The sequence below is a fragment of the Pipistrellus hanaki genome, assembly GCF_964339955.1.
Source record: "Pipistrellus hanaki genome assembly, chromosome: 3".
In the NCBI taxonomy this organism is placed as follows: domain Eukaryota; kingdom Metazoa; phylum Chordata; class Mammalia; order Chiroptera; family Vespertilionidae; genus Pipistrellus; species Pipistrellus hanaki.
Genome location: NC_140505.1, coordinates 128,663,626 through 128,680,975, shown reverse-complemented (window position 1 = coordinate 128,680,975; position 17,350 = coordinate 128,663,626). Strand labels below are relative to the sequence as shown.

Genomic DNA, 17,350 nt, shown 5'->3' with positions numbered 1-17,350 from the left:
CATGGCCATCCAGATAAAGTAATACATTCACCCTTATTTCTTCTGTTAGGTAAATATTCATTGAATTGAATAATTCTTTCTTTTACTTGTCTCTGACCACAGAAGGAAAGAGAAAACATACATGTTAGTCAAAAGATTATCACTAGTTCAAATATCAAAAATAGAAAAAGCAAACATTAGATCTTTTACATAAATTAATAACTAGGGTGAGCAGATCACACATGTTAATGCTCCTAACATAGTACCTAGCAACCGTAGATACCCCCCCCCCCCGATATGCCCTATGGCAACAAGAAGCTGTCCAAATATTGTTCATAGAAAATTACTCTCCCAGCAGAATCTGGGGTGGACTGACTTGTGTAACTCCAGGGCAGGGATAACTTTTCTCTTGCATGCCTGACTGAAGCACAGCTCTCTCTTCCCAAGGTCAAACATCGGTCTGTTTGGGCCTGGTAAACTCTCTGGCCTCACCCTGATGACTTCCTGAGACCCTGTCCCAACTCTAAAATGTGCAAGCACCCAGTGAGTAGCAGCTAGACTACGTATACCTGAGGATATTTGCTGAGTGGCCTCAGACCCAGCACTGGCGCCTAATTTGAAACTGAATCAATCAGGTGAATACCACTTGCTCCTACTTTGTGACTCACTGTGAACCTACCTCATGCAACACAAGTACGATCAGAGGCTCTTTCAGTGACTTAACCTAAAAGGCAGTCCTCAGGCAGAGGCAAATGGAGGTGGATCTCAGAGTGCGTTCGTACTTTTGCTGGCCCAGCACTGGTAAAAGAAGGCCTTGTGCATGTACTAATATAGTTAGATAGGACAGAATAAAGAGCCCAGAAATAAAGCCATGTCTTAATGGTCAATTAATGTGACAAAGGAAGCAAGAGTATACAATGGGCTAAAGTTAGTCTATTCAATAAATGGTGTTGGGAAAATTGAACAGATACATGCAAAAAAAAAAAAAAAATGAAACTAGACCACCTTCTTATAAGATACACAAGAATAAACTCAAAATGAATTAAGCACTTAAATGTTAGACTCAAAACCATAAAAATCCTAGAAGAAAATATAGGTAGTAATCTCAAACACTTATCATAGCAATATTTTTTTTTTCCTGATATATCTCCTTGGTCCAGGGAAACAAAAGAAAAAATAAGTACAAGGGACTACATTAAAGTAAGAAGTTTTTGCACAGCAAAGAAACCATCATCAAAAGGAAAAGAGAACCCACTGAATGGAAGAACATATTTGCCAATGATACAGCTGATAAGTGGTTAATATACAAAATTTATTTTTTTAAAAAATATATTTTATTGATTTTTTATAGAGAGGAGGAGAGAGGGATAGAGAGTTAGAAACGTTGATGAGAGAGAAACACCGACCAGCTGCCTCTTGCACACCCCCAACAGGGGATGTGCCCGCAACCAATGTACATGCCCTTGACCGGAATCGAACCTGGGACCTTTCAGTCTGCAGACTGACTCTCTACCACTGAGCCAAACCGGTTTCAGCAATATCCAAAATTTATAAAGTACTTATAAAACTCAACACCAAAAAAAATAAAATAAAATAAACAATCCTATTTAAAAGTGGCAAAGGACTTGAATAGACACTTCTTCCAAGGGGACATACAAATGGCCAATAGACATATGAAAAGTTGTTCAGCTTCACTAGTCATCAGAGAAATGCAAATAAAAACCATAATAAGATATCACCTCAAACCTTTCAGAATGATTATCATCAATAAATCAACAAATAAGTGTAGTTGAGAATGTGGAGAAAAGGGAACCCTTGTGCACTCTTGGTGAGAATGTAGACTAGTGTAATCACTGTGGAAAGCAGTATGGAGTAACCTCAAAGAATTAAAAGTGAAACTACATTATGACCCAGTGATCCCACTTCTGGGAATATATCTGAGGAAACCTAAAGCACTAATTGAAAGAATATATGCACCCTTATATTCATTGCAGCCTTACTTACAATAGCCAAGATTTGGGAGTAGCTTAAGTGCCCATCAGTAGTTAAGTGTGTGTGAGTGTGTGTGTGTTTGTGGGGCAGCGGGGGGGGGGGGGGGGGGAGGCTGTGGTACATTTACACAAAGGAATACTACTTTGCTATAAAAAAGAAGGAAATATTATCCTTTGTGACAGTATGGATGAATATAGAGAGTATTGTTCTCAGTGAACTAAGCCAGTCAGAGAAAGACAAGTACCATATGAATTTCACTAATATCTGGAATCTAATGAGCAAAATAAACTAACAAAATAAAAAACAGACTCATAGATACATAGAACTGACTGGCAGCTGTCAGAAGGTTTGGGTTTTGGGGGACTGGATGAAAAGGTGTCAAGATTAAGCAAAAAAACAAAACTCATAGACAAAGGCAATGTTAGAGTAATTACCAGAGGGAAATGTGGGTGGGAGGAGGTAGAAGAGTGTAAATGGGGGAACGGGAGGGAATAAATGGTGATGAAGGAGATTTGACTTGGGGTAGTGAACACATTCAATATACAGACAATGCATTATAAACTTATATCCCAGAAACCTATATAATTTTATTAACCAATGTCACCCTAATAAATTCAATTTTTAAAAAATAAAAAAAAAGCTACATATTGGGGGAAAATAACTGCAAATCACATATCTACCAAATAACTTGCAATCAGAAAACATAAAGAACCTCACAAAACTCAACAGTAAGAAGAGAACAAGCCAATTTTAAAATGGGTTTAAGATTTGAACAAACACTATCAAAGATAATATATACATGGCAAATAATCACATAAGATTTTTCCTAATCCTATTATCCAGTACATAAATGCATATTAAAATTGTGATGTGATGCCACTATTAATTTCAAAATGGTTTAAAGATTGAGGGATAATGTTGGTATGAGATGTGTAGTAGAATTTGTCAATTCCATTAAGAGCTCAATGACAATTTTCTCCACCTGGAGGGTATAAAGTGTCTCTCCAAATGTTTAGTAAATAGCCAGTCAAATATACTCATCTGCATTTAAAATAAAAGTACTTTTTATCATAGAAGCAACATTTACACAAGAATAATCCGTTAGTGTGGTCATAAATTCCACAATTGAAATTTCAATCTGAATATGACCTTGATAATCTCTGAAGAGATCTTGAACAAAGGAAAGAGAAGTGTAAGAAATTGCCAACAATTTCTTCTCCAGAAAGGAGACATAAGTGGATAATAACCCTTGGAAATTTTTATATCAGAAATGATGAGACTCTCATTTGATATGTAAACGCCTTGATATTGAACTTGAGCAATTATCTTCGTCATTGCTGAGCCTTAGCTTTTCTTCATCGGAAAATAAAGGTTACTCTCATATATCTATGACTAGATTAGAAATGCACTTCAGTAAAAAAGAAGCCCCAACTCACTTAGGTTTCACATGGTGCTGATTTTTCCTAAAAAGGTAAGTTTTTCCATAAATACAATGAAAGCCCTTTGGGAACTCCCAGGAGCAGGCATCTCCAGCAGTGATATCCTTGGATGTAAGGGGGCTAATATTAATACTATTCTTCCAGTTTTTCCTGTATCCTTTGGTATCAGTAACCTAAGAAGTCGGTCACTACAGTACTAATTCCCAGTTAAACGTACCCACAGAAATTACACGGACTCTTCCAGATAAACACTCCCGCCTTCCTAAAATGTGGCAAATGAGATCTGTTAGAACTTGCTCACTCCCACTGATCTCAACAGCAACTTACATCAGTGTTTTGAAAAACCCCAAGATGGCTCTCTCTATATAAAACCAGTTTTATAAAATTCATTTTTTGTGTCTTAATTATGTTCCAACATATATGTCTGTACTTGTATGCATACACATTTGTTTTATTTTATATTCTGACACCAAAAAAGCAATTTGCCAAAAAGAAATTTATATTCAAACCATTTATTTTATCATAAAAAATTAAAAAATATTCAAATCAAATGAGAGTCTTTACAAGGTAACAATGATTGAATGTACAAAAATTGTAAACCATCATGGTCCTCCCCAAAAAGACTTGGAGAAGCATGTATTGAAGAACAGTTTCTTGGAGGAGTGTTTTTCCTAAAATCTAACTGATGCACCGGTCACCAGGATGTGAAAGCATAATCCCATTAGGAGGTGTGTCATTCTCTAGTACTGTTTAAATGCTGCACATGTTTGGCCAGTGATATGTCTAGTATATTTACAATAAACATAAATCAACACCAAAGTCATTAGTCAATTTTTATAGAACTGCCTCCATTTTCCTTTACATAGGCAGTGAGGACCTGTGTCCTACCGGAATAAGGAATGATTTTAATTAAGGCATCTTGTAAAATTCCTTGCATATTCTTTGATATTAATAGGCCCCATTTTCTAAATATTCCATACAGTGTTTCCCAAACTTTTGACATATGTGTACCCCTTCTATAATTTTCGTAACACTGAGTACCCCTCATACTCCTGAGAACGTAGAATTAGGTGCAGCTAAGCATGGTGCAGTGCATATCCCCACCAAACTCCAATGCAACTCATACCTCCACCAAACTCTTCCCGTACCCCTAGGGGTATACGTACCACACTTTGGGAAACACTGTATGCCTGCTACTCTAGGCATCCCTTATTCCTTCCTATTTATCCCACACATTGGCTGAGCAGCACAGTGGAAAACTATCTGGGAGTCACAGAATTAACAGGAAAAATCCACTGTGTGCTCTGTGCTGGGGTAAAATTACAATGAAAGGGTTTCACGTTTCCTGATTTTTGCTCAGCTTTAATCGAGTTATTTTTCATTTGGTAGATATATGTTCCAGAATGGAACATAATGCAGTTATGACAGCATCCTGTGGGACAATGTGACTAGACATAAGTCATAAAAAGGAAGTGGGGTTAAGACCACTGGCCCCAGATTGCTGAAGGAAGTGAGATTTGTCGGTGCAGACAGAAGCTGTCAGCTGCCCCCAACTCCTGAAGCACTGAGTTGAAGGATGCTCGAGGAGAAGTTGACAGGAGTAAGTGCTTCAGTCTCCTAAACTCTACACGGCCATTAAGAGAAGACCTCCATCAAGATATGCCCTCGGGGGAAGTGGAGAAAAATGATCATATGTCAAGAAAGCTGAGAAATGCTAACCTCTGCAGAAATAATAGAATTACGTTTCATGTGCACTGACTGAGTAGCACAGCAGTACATTTGTACAAATGAATTTCTACACATCAGTTATTATCATGCAAACAGCTAAAATGTTATTATTTATAAATAGCTATAGAGATTTAAATCATTTCTATTTTTTCATAGTAGAGTTCTCCTGGTGGTTGGGCTCTAATTGCAAGACAAAGAAAGAGAAGTGTTGGCTTTACAAATCTCATAAACAGATGAGAAATTATATTAACACAAAGCATAATGAACATTACAACATACAAAAAAATGAAAATATTGCCACAGTAATGATACTACAGAAATTTAAACTCTCAGTTATCAGAGCAGGAGGAGGGTGAGGAAGGCAGTCCCAGAGGCAACTTGAAGAGACCTCTGCCTTGCTCTCCTTTGCCTGTATTTAGAAACTGGAGGAGTACTGGGTAGGCCCTTCAGGTCAACACTTCTACACTCATAATTCCCTGGCAAAATGAACATCGCTAGGGAAGGACCATGCAATGAACAGCTACTTCTCTGGAGTAGTCACATCTTTTCTAAAATATAGCCAGTTGAAAAGGGATTGCTCCTGCAATGGGAAGCACCTCTTTCATCGGGGTGGAGAGAAAGGAGAAAGTTGGAAATGAAGATCAGTCTGGGCACACAGCTCTAGAGGGCGGAATTCAAGACATCAGCGTCTGGGTAGGTGGGGTGGGGTTGGGGTCGGGAGGGGTTTCTAGCAGTGGGAGCTGATGCTGCAGGGTGAACTATAGGGGACCAATGGGCACTTTTGCTTCAGGTACACACAGGACAGGCCTAGACTAGAGGCATGGACCCTGCATCCATTGGGAATTTACGCTGACTCAGCAGAATTTAACTCAAGTGAGGACAGGATGCTTGATTCCCAGAATGCACACCTGATTTCATAAAGTGCACCCCTCCCTGCCACACACACACCAAAGGTATGTGGCATGGTCTTCACACTGGAGTCTACTCAATGAGCAACACACAGTTTTCAAGGTGGCTATGGACATGGAGAGAATTCAGCATCGGAAGTGGGACATTTTGGCCCATTGGATGTTGTCAATTCAGATAGTTTGTAGAGTGAGCTCTACTTGCAAGACAAAGAAAAAGAAGTGTTGGCTTTATGAATAATCTCATAAATAGATTAGGAATTATATTAAAACAGCAAATCCTACCCAAGCCCTGAGATGGAGAGATGAAGGGCTGATCATGACTGCAGGGCCTCTTAATTGATTTTATTCTCTTACTAGAGGCCTGGTACATGATGTTTGTACACTTACGGAGGGGAGGTCCCCTCAGCCTGGCCTGCAACCTTTCTCAGTCCAGGAGCCCTCGGGGGATGTCAGACTACAGAGAGTGGGCTTAAGCCAGAAGTCAGACATCTTTAGTTCTGTAGCGAGGGCGGGCTGCTGCGCTCACCAGCTATCAGACCAGCTTGTGGCTGAGCGGTGCTCCCCTGTGGGAGCGCACTGACCACCAGGGGGAAGCTCCTGCATTGAGCGTCTGCCCCCTGGTGTTCAGTGTGCATCATAGCGACGGGTCCTTCCTGCTGTTTGGTCGACTTGCATATTACCCTTTTATTATATAGGAAGGATATATAGGAAGGATATACCTCAATTTGGAAGACAGAATTTATCCCCTCCAACAAAAACTTGCTAATTATGCCTGAATATTTTTAATTTATAGGGCAAAGTTTCTAGTAAAAAATGGGGGCATGCCAATTTCATTTTAGTAGCAGGAACTCTTTACAAAAGAAGGCTTTAAGGTTACTTCTTTTTAAGATAAGGAAAGGGAGAATTTAACAGTAAATAGCAGTGTTAGGATGTAAACCCAGGTAGTCAGATTATAGAGCCTAAATTGTCATTGTTGTTGTTGTTGATTGTTTGTTTTTTACTATGCTACATGAGTTAGAGTATATTTTTGCTGTTTCTAAAGTACAAGCATGGCATTTCAGAACATACTTTCTATCCTAAAGTGTGAAATGATTATATTATAGAAGCACCTGGTATAGAGTTTAAAACATAATAGGGATTTAGGAAATACCCATTTGTATTTCCCTTCATTTCCTTTAATGAAATCTACTTGTCTCCACTCTAAATCCAATGTTTATCTTGAGAGGAGATCCTGTTATTATATTTTTATAGCTTCACTTAATGCTCAGGTTTAGAATAACAAACAGCATGATCATATGTATAATTTAAGCACTCTAAATATCAGGCATTTCCAGTTTGTGGAAGCAAGTCACTCAGAAGTAACCAGTGGACATCTGATAGGAAATCTAGATGCTCTGGAGACACAGAGGTATCCAGGGAGAGCCATGACCCATGAGAATTCCCCTAAGGAGCTTCTTAAAAAAAAAAAAAAAAAAAAATATATATATATATATATATATATATATATATATATATATATATATATATATATATATATATATATAAATTGATTTTTTACAGAGAGGAATGGAGAGGGACAGAGAGTTAGAAACATTGATGAGAGAGAAACATCGACCAGCTGCCTCCTGCACACCCCCTACTGGGGATGTGCTTGCAACCAACATATATGCCTTGACTGGAATCAAATCTGGGACCCTTGAGTCCATAGGCCAATGCTCTATCCACTGAGCCAAACTGGTTAGAGCCACTAAGGAGCTTCTTAACTGCAGGGGAATATTTAGAGGCACTGAATAAGCTGCCTGACTGTGAAGTTGGATTTGCATAAAGGAGGGCAGCACCGTGGAAAATTCACAATTAAATTCTGAGTTTTCTGATGGACTTGAGGTCTCCAATGGAGCCAGACTGGAGCTCTACATGATAGGTCGCCTGAGATAAAGTCAGAATTCTGGGAGAGTCTTGGCCAATCAGGCGCGGCTAGGTAGCTGGGCCTGGATATTGGGGAGGCATTAGTAGTTCCATGAACAGGATGAAGCTGTGTTTGACCATCCCCAATATAGGTTCTTCCCATCTCCAGGCCCCTCCTTTTACATTCAAATGGCCCTGTTTCCCCGGTGTTCACAGGGCCACATGTAGCCTTCCATGCGAACCTGGGACCCAGTGGTCCGGAAGCTCCATGGGCTGCACAGAGTGAGCAGGAGAAAACCAGCTGGTCAGCAGAGGAGAAGCATGGCCAGAGCGGCGATCCCACAGGAGGCCTGGTCTCAAGCATGAACCACTCACACTGTGTGGGTCCCTAGAGATGCTAATTAGGGAGGTGGGTCCTCAGGCAAGTCTGGACTACCTGCCAAGCAACAAAGTACGATAGGAACTCGATTGTTCAGATTTATGGCATTTATCTAAATGTACTTATGTGCACATTTTCACCGACCATCAGGCAAACACCAGAAACAATTGTATTTCACATTCACTTAAATAAGGATTTGCTAAAGATATGATGCTAGACACCATGCATATTTATTTATTTATTTATTTATTTACTTACTTATTTGGTTTTGAAATCTTTATTGTTGGAAGTATTACTACATATGTCCCCTTGTCTCCCGCATTGACTTCTAGCCAACCCTGCCCTCTACCCCAGGCCTTCACCACCCTATTGTCTGTGTCCATGAGTTATGCTTATATGCATACAAGTTCTTTGATTGATCTCTTCCTGCCCATCCACCCTCCCCATTTTCCCTCTGAGATTCGACAGTCTGTTCCATGCTTCCATCTCTCTGGATCTATTAACATCAAGTTTAAATGGAGATTTTAACTAAGGTATTGGGGAAAGGGTTTGAGGAACACTGAATGTGGTATTTATTTCAGTGCAATTAAAAAATACTGTCTAGACTGCTGCTTCATGTAAAAAATTATTTTTGCTTTGTTGATGGTCCATTCTGCTGCAATTTTAGTGGACATAAACATCTTAATGAATTGAAATGGAATGAGATTTGATTATGAGGAAAGTCTAGATAGTCATTATGAGTAAAAATGATTTAAATGGAAAGTGCTAATATTCACTATAAATTTGCTAATTGTCATTCTGTGGCAAATACTATTGCAATAATGACACTCATAGTCACATTATTTGGTGAATAAGCATTAGGAAATTTGATCATAAAATCATATTTTACCATTAAATATTTTTCTTCAAAGCTATTAAAATTTCCTAATGCTAAGTGTGTCAGCTTTTGTAAGTGCTTTGAAGATGAAGAATGCACTTTTAGGCCAAAATCCCCCTTTAAAGGGAAATATGTTTTCCTATCTTTTGACTTTACAAACAGCTTTTAAAAGGTTTAGCAATAAACTTACCATAAAACATAACTCCCATGTTATCATTAATACTAATGGCAATAAATGGGCTTTTGATGTATGATCCCATAATCTCATAAAAGTGACTTTTTATAATTCATAAACCAGTCTCCATTCTTCAGGTATAAGCATGTCTACCATATGAAAAATGTGTGGGATCCAAAAACCTAATGGTTCTATAAAAACTTTGTCTATACATAAAAAAGAGAAAGAAACTATACAACCATCCAAATACTCAGAAATTTTCTATAAATTTGGGGGAGCAGGGCAGGGTTAGATTTTTTTTATCTTGATTTATTAAACCCACTATCTCACACCCCCACTTTATTATGAATGTGTAAGGGGCTGATGTTTATTATTAAAGTATCCTATATAATAAAAGCCTACCGTATTTTCCGGCATATAAGATGACCCCCTAATTTTACAGTTAAAACATAGGTTTAGGCCTATATTCACTGTATAAGACTACCCCCCCACTTCAAAGAAAACTTACTTTGGCGTCAAGATCTGCAGGTAATTTTTGTTAAATTTTGGTCTTTTGTCCCCGATTTTCGGTTGACTTTTTTTTCGTTTTAAAAGTCGTCTTATACGCCAGAAAATGCGGTAATATGCTAAGTGTCTGGTCATCTGTTCAACCAATCAAAGCATAATATGCTAATGATATGTTAAGGCTGTTCAACTGCTCACTCACTATGATGTGCATTGACAACCAGGGAACAGATGCTCTGAACTGGTAGGTTAGCTTGCTGCTGGGGTCCAGCCAATTGGGACTGAGCGAGACAGGCTGGACATTCCCTAGAGCCCTCCCGTGGTCTCTCCCCAGCTGGCCAACCTCCTGTGTACCTCCATGGCCCTAATCATGCACCAGTGGGGTTCCTCGGCCTGGTCTGCGCCCTTTTGTAATCCGGAACCCCTTGGGGGATATTGGAGAGCCAGTTTTTGCCTGATCTTAGAGACTATGTTTCAATGAAAACTTTTCTTTCCTATTTCCACTTCTTTGTAACCAGCAATGTAAGTTGGATTGAGAGAGCAGCAGTGAAGTTAATTTTACTCTTTATATTCATACTAGAGGCCCTATGCATGAATATTCATGCAAAAATGGGCCTTCCTTCCCCTGGCTGCCAACACTACCTTTTTGCTCTAGTCCAGAGCCACCTTTCCGCCTCCCCCCACTGCCCAGAGACCTGGAGCGGCCGGGAGCAGTGCGGAACACCTGCATTGTCACCATGGCAATGACAAAAGTGTCCCAGTCTCTCAGTGCCTGTATATGCAAATTAATCCACCATATTTGTTGGGTTAATTTGCATACTCACTCTTGATTGGCTGGTGGGTGTCTCGAAGGTATGGTCAATTTGCATCTTACTCTTTTATTAGTATAGATAATCCCTTTATTAATGTAAAATAATCTATATATAAAAGCCTAATATACAAAGATGTCCCCTCAGGAGTTTGATCACTCTCTATGTCATGTGCTCACAGTAGGGGGTGGAGTGGAATGAAGGAAGGCCCTGGCAGGTAGACAGCAGCTGCTAGAGACTTGGCCTCTAGTTTATTATAATTTATTTTGCCAAATACATCTTGAATATATTTATTCATTCATTGAACATTTTTTGGTGGCATTCTAGGTAACAAGAACAGTTCTAGGGAATGGGTATATAGAGATAAAACTACAATTCTGTTTCTGCTGTCAAAAAGTTTCAATGTTCTGGTTAAATACATTAATAGAGGAATATAAAGGGCCCCAAAGGAAAACCTAGGAAAGCTACTTGAATGAGGTGGTGTCAAAAGCTTCTTACAGTAGGAAATGCCTGGCTAAGATTTGAAATTGGAAAAAGAGTTACCTTGAAAAACAAGTAGAGTATGGGTATTTAATATAGATGGATCAGTATGTGACAAGGAGAGGCATGGCAAATCTAAAGAAATTTGATCTTAGATGGTAATAGTGCACAAAGGAGGACATGATGACAGGAAATAAGGATGGAAGTAGGAAAGACGTGATGGTGAAAGACTTTGACATGAAAATGAGTTTGGGTTTCATTCTATGAGAAAAGGAAGTAGCTGTATTAAAAATTTTTATAAAGAGGGAATATGATATTAAAAAGTATGCTTTTTAGAGCTTCCCCTCAGATATTATGATGAAGGATGGACTTGATAGTAGGTTATAGTAAAATACTGTATGAGAAAGAAGGACCCATCCTAAGGTAGTAATGTGGGCATGAGAATGGATTAGACTTGGTGAGAAGACTTGGTGATCTTTTGAATGAAAGGAGCAAAGGAAGGGTACAAAATTAGTTACTTTGGGGGATGCTGGTGTTACAATGATAGAAAACAATGATAGATATATTCATACATAGGGCTTCTAGTATGAATATAAGAGCAACTGTGATGGAAAGTGCTGAGTATTAACAATTGGATATAAGATGCTTGTGGGATATCCCATGACTCCTGTGGAGTTATAACTATAGAACTGGAGTTCAGGAGAATATCTAAGATGGAAATATGGTTTAGGAATCTTTGGTCTGTAGGTCTGAATGTAATTGTTCAGGGAGATTGTATAAAGAAAAAAGAAGAAAAGACAAAAGATAATTCTAGAGAACACTAACCATTAAATTAATACTTCCAGGGGAGGCTGACCTAAAAGTAGGAACAAAGGAGCTGGGTGTGGCTAGTGAGTAATGCTGGAAATCCTAGGGAGTAGTGGCTATACACAGAAATCAGAGAGGAGGATTTCCAAAACTCAGAAAGTGATCAAATTAGATAAATTACATAAATATTTATTAGTAAGAAGAAGATAATAGCTGGTCACCTTACTTATATTCAAAAGTAGGATGACAGGATAAAGATTGGAGTTGGTAAAGAACTAGATGATAAACAAAGAAAATAAATAGATAATACATCCCAAACATTTTATAAGATGCTTGTCAGAGTGTGACCTCCAACAGAATATGCAAACCCATGGTGCTAGGAATGTGTGATCTCCAATGTACAAATACCTTATGCCTTAAATGCCGAAGACACAGACATGTTTGACCTCGTGCCCAAACGCCTCCTTGTCAGTTAGCTATATGATTACTTTTATGTGGCTATAGATATTCCTACATAAGGCTGAGAAGTGAAAATATAACCAACCAGCAAGGCATTTGGGCTGTGCATCTGGCAATCAGTTCGAAGGGCTTTGTCACTGAGTTTGATGGATATTTGTGGTCTCTGGCAAGCCCCTCCCTGTTGCCCTTCAGTTTACAATCATAGCAAAGTCTGTTTGAGGTGTTATGTTCCTGGCATGCAAGGCTCCTGGGGAACAACTTGATATTGGGATAAATAAGCCACGTGGAAGTTCATTCTGGAAGTGGCTTAAGTGTCTTGCCTAGGTGCCAAGAAGAATTTAAATGCAAAAAGAAGATACCAGGAATATCACGCTGATGTCTTTATGTAGTCAATGCATTTACTTAATCTTCGGAAGCTTTTATGCCAGGCTGTGCTCCCTGATGGTAAACTGGGCAGAATATGCAATATGGTAGTAAGTGAAATAGGCAAATACCTGTGCCTTCAGGAGCTTATATTGTAATGGATAGAAGGAGAGCCACAATAAACAAAACAAATAAGTAAATTATGGGTGTTGTAGATGGTAAAAGACATGGGGGGGAGTATGGAAGAGATACTGGAATTTTTGGAGGAATGTGAAATATTAAACAGGAGAGTCAGTGAGAGCCGCATTTGAGTAAAGACTGAAATTGAAGGATTAAGCCATGGAAAAACCTGGAGAAAGAGAATTTCAGGTGAAGAAAAAGCAAAACATATGAGGCAGGCAACAGAAAGATGCAGGAGAGTAACAAAAAAGAGGAGAGTAGTGAGGCGTGCCCAAACGCCTCCTTGTCAGTTAGCTATATGATTACTTTTATGTGGCTATAGATATTCCTACATAAGGCTGAGAAGTGAAAATATAACCAACCAGCAAGGCATTTGGGCTGTGCATCTGCCCAAATTTGCAACTAAAATTCCACCAAATAAATATCTCCTGAACCAGAACATGGTTCTTTGAGCAAAAACAGAGAACAAGCACTGAAGAAAATAAGCTACCTGTGGATCCAGTTTATTGGGGTAGCTTTTAGTTGCTTTCTTGAATACTCTTGAAGAGGTCTTTTCAATGTTGGTCTCACCTATCAGAACCAGTGTATGACTTTATAAGCACGCAGTCACAGATCTTGAAATTTGGATTTTCATCCTTATTATGCTGTTAAATAGCATTTTACTATTTAAAGTAAACACTTTACTACCTACCATTGACTGGATCTTAGTTTTCTCGCTTGCATATTAAACAGTTGGAAGGACAGTAGCAGTTACTTTTCTTGTTAAGGGTATCTGTGAAAATCAGTGGTATGGGTGGGGTTGACTCCCAAACAAGCTCCATGCTCTCAGTAATTTGATAGGATTATCTTATCCAGAGATGATAACTACACAGCTTTGTAGTCAACATCCTTTTTTTGTTCCCTTGGCTTAGACAATACAAACAGGCCTCGATACTTAGCTCTATTGAGGCAATCATAACTCAGGGAGGGTCAGAATCTTTGTAAAAATTCATTTTTGCATAGTGACTCAGACAATCATGACCAAATAAATTAGAGCTGGCACTCAAGTTGAAAACAACTTGCTACCTTCGCATTAGAAGAATGACTATATGGAAGTCAACAGTTCCTAGTATAGCTAAGAAGAGCATTTGCATCCTGTCAGCCAATGTCTCCCAGCCCTAAAGGGTTCTAACGTGTCACCAGTTCTGCCAACATGAAGTCCTTTCTGGTATCCTGGGCATAACCAAAGTGGATCGATTAGCTTTTCAGTCAAAGAGGCCTGGATACGTAGCACTCATTTCCCTTCTAGATAAAGCCCATTTGCATCCTGAGAAGAGAGCCTTCTGTAAAAGAAACAAACTCAGACAGTCAACAAACAGAGAAATCAGGGACTTCTTGATCTTTGAAGCTCCCACCTACCCACTTTCTTATGATCCACATAAACAGGAGCTTAGATCAAGAAATCTGTGTTTGTTTCAGTTCTAATGAAAAGTCCTAACAATGTTATTAGATAAATGTGATGAATTTTAATCTGGTGAGACAGCTTGTGACCCAAAAATTGCTATTTAAAATTAAAATGCATTCAAAATTAAACTGGCAAGCCAACTACAATATTAAACATGCAATCTGCTGTGGAAAACACCTATTGAAAGACTATATTAAATATGAATATAATTAATTTCCATATAGCATCTTGCAATTGAAATATGAAAAAATTGCTCTTTAATTCATTGCTTTTATTAAATTCAAATTGGTTGAATAATTTTTTTTTTCAAATTAAGAAATCAAAGTATAGATGGATTGCTTTGTCTTTGGTAATCCACCCCATTTAGCTGAGCTCCAGGTGGTACAGAATCTAGTAGTATAGACTTCCAGATTTCTCTTTTGATGAATAAAAGTCCTCTATTTACCTCATCCCAAATGTTCATTTATAATAAATGTAAAAATGTTTCCCACCTGCTTACTTCCAAGTTTATTTATAACTTTCATGGTATAAATTACTCAAGATATATTAAATGTGATCTTTAGAATTGTTTATACATTAGTTTTAAAATAACCACACTGATAGGTCAGCTAAATCATTTCTAAACTTGGTAAAAATTGAGGTGCTTTTTTATGGTAGAGAATGTTTGTATTAGTGCTATCACTAAACATTAATACTAAGTAAAACCCAACCCAATGTGTATATTTTCATCCCATATTTTAACATTAAAGAATTGTATGTGGTAATAAAAGGATTCATTACCATTGTTTGCAAAGAATTTAATGACCAAGTCTTATCTATTTCTAGTTTTCAAAAGGTATCAAAGAATGATTAAGTTTCCACAATATCGCATCATAATTATAACAATAAACATGTGTACTTAATTATAGACTTAATGTTCCTATGCATTCCTTGTTCAAGAGATTCTCAACACATTAAAACAGCATTAGCTAGAAATAAGAGAGAACCATATTTCACCCTCGTTATTGCCAATATAGAAAAAGACTCACCGGCTCTTTTAAAAAGATACCACAAGAACTATCATTTCACAACCATTACCCATTACCCCTGGAGCACAGTGCATACTCAGTAAATGTCAGTTGAAGGAATGAATGAATATGCATGACTGGATAGCAAGCAAACCTAGTCTTGGCTGCTACAGGACTATAGCATGGACCAACACTGTCGCAGATTTTAGGGCTCCTAAAATCTCCCTGTCTTACAGTCTGACCATGGTGCTGAACGAGAAGACAGGGTCCTATTTCAAACCCTCCCTTCCTCTTTATTGGTTCAGAAAACGCGAGTGACAAGAGCAGGAGCCAAAGGAGCCTGGAGCGGCATCCTTCCTAGGAACCACATATCTGGATCTTTGGGGCGATGCTATGGTCCATCGGGCTACAGCCAAGGCATGCCTCTGAGCCCTCAGCGAAGCCCGGAGACCTGACAGATGTCACCGCTGCAGTAGAGAAGGTGACTCCAGCGGGATGGCTTGTCTGTCTACCGAAGAACTGAAAGTCAAGTGCATGCATAGCCTGGAAATAGGATCAGGAAGTCTAGATGGCGGGGAGGGAAGCAAACCTGTATTCCTATGGCCAATGTTCCCCATGACTCGCACGGGGTACCGAAAAGTCAGGGGCTGATTTCACCTTAAGTTTTCGGCCCTAGTCTTCCAACAGGTGCATGACTCGCTCCCTCACCCCTTCCCCGTTAGCACGGTCCCGCTTTGCCTTCCTGAGGCTTCCTCTGCCAGGCAGGCTGGTCCTAGGGTGCCTTTTCCTCCCTCCCGTCTGCTTTCCAGCTCTGCCCGGCACCCCTTACCTGCAGCCTGGAGACCGAAGAGCAGGCACAGGGCGGGGAAGCCCGCTGCTCTCCGCATGGCGATCGCACGGAGAGGCGGAGGGGGACTCCTCCACGACCCAGCTCCGGGAAAGTGCTGCCAGGAGGAGCCAGCGCCACGGGGTCCCCGGGCTCCGGGATGCAGTCTGCAGGGTCTCCGGGCTCCGGGATGCAGTGGCAGGTCCCCGGGCTCCGGGATGCAGCCGCGGGTCCCGGGCTGGGGCGGGCAGGGCGGTGGGCGGCGCCTGCAGAGACCGCGGGGCAGAGCCCCCGGGGAGGGAAGGAGGGGAGGGGCGGCGGCGGTTGAGCGGGCGGAGCGGGCGGGGGCGGCGCTCGGAGGCGGTTGGCGCTCGGCCTCTGGAAGCCCCGCAGCGGCGACCCTGGAGCCCGCGGTGCGGAGCGAGCAGCAGCGGACGCCGCGGCTACTGAGCATGCCCGGCGCTGTCCGCCCGCGGGTTCCGAATTTAAGTCCACCTCCGGGTCTTAGCGGCCGCTGGAGGGGCAGGCGGGGGGGAGGGGGGGGGGGGAGAAGGTGGGGCGTGCTTTTGGGAGCCGTGGGTAGGAAGAGGGGTCTGTCAAACCCCTGGGGGTGAGGTGCGGTGGGATGGAGTGAGTCCAGATGAGGGCATGCCCAGGGGGACCAGAGGTAAGAGCCCAAGAGGGTCAACCTCAGACCCACCCAGCTCCCTCCCCAATTCGTGGTTTTCGTGCACCCAGCTCGCTGCAGGGAGTCGACCTTCGCAAGCCCGGAGTGACCAGCTTCCAGAGCTGCCTGCAGGAATAGGGTGTAGGCGGCCCCCGCTGCTGAGCACCCGGGGCCTGGAGACCTGTAAATGGTGTCCTGCGGGTGCCTTGTTCTAACAGATTTGCGGGGTTTTTGTTTGTTTCTTTGTTTGTTTGTTTCTATTTCCCTTCCAGACAAATCCCTGGTATTTAAATTTGCTCCTCACTGGAGTCCAAAGTCTATGATTATAATAACAGAACAAAGTGAGGCCATACTGTTTGACCGGTAGGACATACCCCTGTGATTGAAGAAACGAAGGCGCCTTTCTGGTTTTGGGGACAGTT

General features: G+C 40.6%; 1 protein-coding gene across 6 annotated transcripts in view; it reads right to left on the bottom strand.

The window, feature by feature from the left end:
- Positions 1 to 16,455, bottom strand: part of PTPRR (protein tyrosine phosphatase receptor type R) — a 267,828-nt gene extending 251,373 nt beyond the window's left edge. For 4 of the 6 annotated variants that reach the window (XM_084878885.1, XM_084878886.1, XM_084878887.1 and 1 more), the window contains exon 1: positions 16,265 to 16,455. In XM_084878885.1, the coding sequence (XP_084735011.1) occupies positions 16,265 to 16,322 (58 nt within the window). In that variant the 5' untranslated portion in view covers positions 16,323 to 16,455. Of the gene's footprint in view, positions 1 to 31; positions 44 to 16,264 lie in introns of those variants that run through there. The other 2 variants (XM_084878888.1, XM_084878890.1) reach the window with 2 other exon arrangements.
- Between the last annotated feature and the right edge of the window lie 895 nt (positions 16,456 to 17,350).